General features: G+C 67.5%; 1 protein-coding gene across 1 annotated transcript; it reads right to left on the bottom strand.

Moving 5' to 3' along the window:
• Positions 1 to 1,108: 1,108 nt before the first annotated feature.
• Positions 1,109 to 3,144, bottom strand: LOC127748667 (serine/arginine repetitive matrix protein 1-like). The gene is made up of 3 exons (XM_052263658.1): positions 3,106 to 3,144; positions 2,551 to 3,020; positions 1,109 to 2,474 (listed from the first exon to the last, which is right to left on the bottom strand). The coding sequence occupies exons 1-3, from the start codon at positions 3,142 to 3,144 to the stop codon at positions 1,433 to 1,435; spliced, it is 1,551 nt and encodes a 516-aa protein (XP_052119618.1). The 3' UTR covers positions 1,109 to 1,432.
• Positions 3,145 to 3,724: the final 580 nt, after the last annotated feature.

Below are 3,724 nucleotides of genomic sequence, written 5' to 3'. Positions count from 1 at the left end.
TGGGGCCGGGGTGGGGCCACATTCAGACACATAGCAGTGTTACGTAACGCTATAAGGGGTGGGCCGTGAGAATGTCGCCAGAGAGACAGTGTGATGTTTGCCGTCGCTCCGGAGAGAGGGAGAGAGAGTTGTTATGTTTTCGTAAAATGCCGCTGCCGCGCATTCAAATGAGCGACGGCCGCGGCGGCGTGATGTGATTTTAATAAGTAAAATATCGCCGCCGCCGCCGCCGCCCCGATTCGGTTCCCATGGCAGCGAATCTCTTCCTTCCCCGCGCGCGGCAGCGGCACGAGCAGCGCGTGTCGCGGGCCGGGGCGGGCCGGGGACGGCGTGGTGGCGCGGCGGCGGCTGCGTGCGGAGGAGCCACACTGGGCGTCGGGAGGGAGAGCGACGCTGTACCCGCCGCCGGCATTGCGCACGCAGCCGCGAGCACCAGCAGCACGCCTCCCGCGCGCCCCGCCCCGACGCGACAGACAATGCGATGACACCAGCGGTGCCAACCCTCCCACAGCGCGAGCAGCACACGCGCCGCCGCGGCGGCCCGGGGCGAGGCTTACCAACGCACAGGACATCGCCGAACCCGCCCCGCCCCGCCCCGCCCAGCGCTAGTCCTCAGGCGTCCTTATAGCGTGCGTGCTCCTCATAGATGGCAGATTATCAGCTCGTTGCAGCCCCGCCCCGCCACGCCCCCTCTGGTTCGGTAGCTAGCATTCAAATCGGGACAATGGCAAACCGATTCTTGCTGTGTTCGGCCGGAGGTGGAGAGGAAAGGGACGTGAAAGCAGCGCAAAGGCGGAAACGGAAAGAGCAAAACCTTTGGGGAACATCAAAGCCGGGCGTGATAAAGGAACCAGAAGAACGGACGGTCCTGCACTAATGAGTGTTTGTTGGAAGTTTTATTCCTGCGAGTATAACGGTGAGGCCCGGGGGGGGGAACAGCGGCGTCAGAAATGTCTCCAAGACGAGAGGAATAATTGCCGAGATAAGTCTGATGGGGGCTTTGCCGGCAGGGGAGCGCTGGAGGGGGAGGAGAGCGGGGCAGACGGGGAGGCTGCGCGGAAGGGGCTGGGCTGGGGGCGTCGGGAGGAGCGAAAGAGGAGACGCTGGACGATGTTCCGCCGCGCCTTATGCCGGGTCACACCTCAGTCTCGGCCCCTCATAAATATTCATCAAAAAGTAATTAATCATCGCAAAAGTTAGATGAGGAGCTTTATAAAACGCTACACGTTTACGTCCGGGGCCGCCAGAGGCCGCCAGAGGCCGCCACTGAGCGGTAAATAAAATGCAAATCTGACCGGGCCGCTCAGGGGCCGAGTGTCACGAGGGGTGTGGCGGGGCCGGGGCTGCCGCGTCACAATATTTGTACTTCGCGCTCTCTGTCCTCTTGTCCACGGGGGAGAGGGGAGGGGGCTAAACAGGCCAGGCCGTCTCGTCACCGCCTCCGATGGCGGAACTGTGAGTCGTCCCTGCTGCTGTGCGGTCGGTCGCGGTCGTCGGCCGCCTCGGGGATGGGGGTCAGCCTGCGCCGGAGGGGCGGATCGCGCTCGCGCTCCCGGTCCCGGGCGTGCCGGAGGTGGCCGTCCCGGGGACGCGGCGGGGTGGCCGCCCCCGCGTCCTCGGCCCGCTCCCTGCTGTGCTGATGGCCACTTCTCCGACGGACTTCCCTGGCCTCGGGTGCTTCCCCCCGGTGCGTCCGTCCGCCGACGTCGACTCGTCGTTGGCGTTGGGCAGTCGCCTCCCATTCGAGGTTGCGGTCGGCTCGCCGCTGCTGATGCTGCCCGGCGTCTTCTCGGTCAGCGTGCCTGTCTGCGGCCAGACGCTCAGAGTGTCCAGCCTCTGTTTCCCGATCCAACCGCCTGTTAGTTCGCCGCCGCTCGGCCCCGCCCTCGTTGTCCGTGGATCTGCTCGATTGCCTCTGGGATTGACCGTTAGAGTGCCTGCTGGAGTGTCTGGTCGAGTTTTCGCTCGAGTGCCTGCTAGAGTGCCCACTGGAGTGCCTGCTAGAGTGCCCGCCGGAGTGCCACTCATTCTCGGAGTGGCCTTGCGGGCGCCGGCGGTGATGTCGGCTCGAGGTGCTGGAGTGCTCGAAGAGCTTCGCAGTGGCCGCGGCGTGATCAGAGTGACGGTGCCTCTCCCGGTCCTCCACCCAGGGTGACTCGGAAGAGCTGACAGCGACGTGGTGTCGATGACGGTGTCGGTGACTGCGAGTCTCGCTGCCGGGTCCGGAGGCGGACTCGGACGCGGACCTGGAACTTCGACGGGAGCTGGCCGAGCTGGGCGGTGGAGTGTGACGACTCGGGACGGCCAAGCAGTCCGTCTCGCTGGAGGACGCGTTCAAGTCCACGGCCACCCTCCTCGACGGCGACCTGCCCCTGCCTCCGGACGGCGCCGTGCGGCGGTGCGCGGCCGGGAAGTCCCTGGTCCTCGACGGCAACCCCACGCTGTCGTCGCAGTCGTTCCTTCGTTTGGGCGTCCTATCAGACACAGAATTGCGCTTTACTGCCGCAAAGAAGAAAAGCCCCTTTGCCCACAGCCGTCCGAGTGTCTCACCTCAAAAGGCGCGCCTCGGTGTGCGGAGTCAGCCCGGGTCTCGTTGATGGCAGGCTCTCGACGGGGCGGCCGTGCCCCGCCGTCTTGACGAGGCGCTTCGTACGGAGCTCGCGCTCGACGACGTGGTGTGTCGGTGTCGTTCGCGCCCTGGACCAGAGGGACGCGGCATCCGACGGTGAGCTGCTGTCGCTGCCGCTACTGCTCTCCTTGGGCGCCGCTGGCGTTGGCGCTGGGGCCACACGGTGGCGCTGGGCTGCGTGGCGCTCAGCGCGGTGCGCCCCAGGGTGTCGCGTCGGCAGCAGCGCCGCGGGCCCCGGGTACACGACGTCGTCGTCCTCTGTCTGGGCGGCACGGCTGGAGCGGTACCGGATCCGAGAAGATCGGGGGTCGCCGTCGAGCCTCTGGTCGACACCATGACAGCTACTCGGGGTGAAGGATGCCGTGAAGGGTCCCGGGGGCGAGAGGCGCGCCTACCTGGGCGTGCGTGGCCTGCATCATGAAGATGCGCTGCGCCTGCGGGGGTGGCGTGAGCTCGGTGCCGATGGCCTTGTTCACCATGAACGTGCGCCTCGCTGGTGGTGGCACCGGCGGCATCCCCGCCCAAGTCCTGGTGCCCGCCGCCCAACCCTGCCCCAGCAGCCCCAGCCTGAGCCCGTCACCCGCCGTGTGCTTGGCCACGGGGCAGTGGGGCGCGCGGGGGATGCTCTCCGCCGACGGCGAGGTGGAGACGGTCACGTGGTGGTGCTTAGTGGAGGCCGGCCCGATCGTCATGCCCCGCATGCGCGCGTACACCGCCTGCACCTGCGGCAGGCCGTCGAGTTGCTCATCCCTTCCTCACCGTCAGCGGGCATGCAGACCTCGGCCGCGGCCGCGGCGGCGCCGACCTGGGAGCCGAGTGACGGCCGGGCGAGCACCTCGGGTCGGTAGTCCAGCGCCGACTCCTGCGACACGGGCGTCCGGTTGTACAGCTGCTGCAGCGGGCGCGCGGGGGCGGGCGGGGCTGGCGGCGGCACCAGCGCGGGGGCGGGGGCGGCGACGGGGACCTGGGGGCTCCTGCCGCAGGCCCAGCACTCGGCATTGGGACCCCCTGCGCAGCGTTGTTCGTAGTTTTCGATCGAAAAACTGCGGGGGAAATCGCTCTCTTTTCGTTGTTGCCGGAGCGTCCGGCCCGGGT

The sequence above is a fragment of the Frankliniella occidentalis genome, unplaced genomic scaffold, assembly GCF_000697945.3.
Source record: "Frankliniella occidentalis isolate FOCC.00 unplaced genomic scaffold, Focc_3.1 Scaffold2, whole genome shotgun sequence".
In the NCBI taxonomy this organism is placed as follows: domain Eukaryota; kingdom Metazoa; phylum Arthropoda; class Insecta; order Thysanoptera; family Thripidae; genus Frankliniella; species Frankliniella occidentalis.
This window is presented reverse-complemented; position numbering and strand designations above follow the sequence as displayed.

What these genes read in the sequence shown, in the direction of transcription:
- LOC127748667 (XM_052263658.1), bottom strand. Translation starts at nt 3,144, where the DNA reads ATGCCGCCGGTGCCACCACCAGCGAGGCGCACGTTCATG. An exon ending in CAGCGAGGCGCACGTTCATG is followed by an intron (nt 3,021 to 3,105) that starts GTGAACAAGGCC and finishes ACGCCCAGGTAG; the next exon opens with GCGCGCCTCTCGCCCCCGGG. An exon ending in ACCGAGGCGCGCCTTTTGAG is followed by an intron (nt 2,475 to 2,550) that starts GTGAGACACTCG and finishes TGTGTCTGATAG; the next exon opens with GACGCCCAAACGAAGGAACG.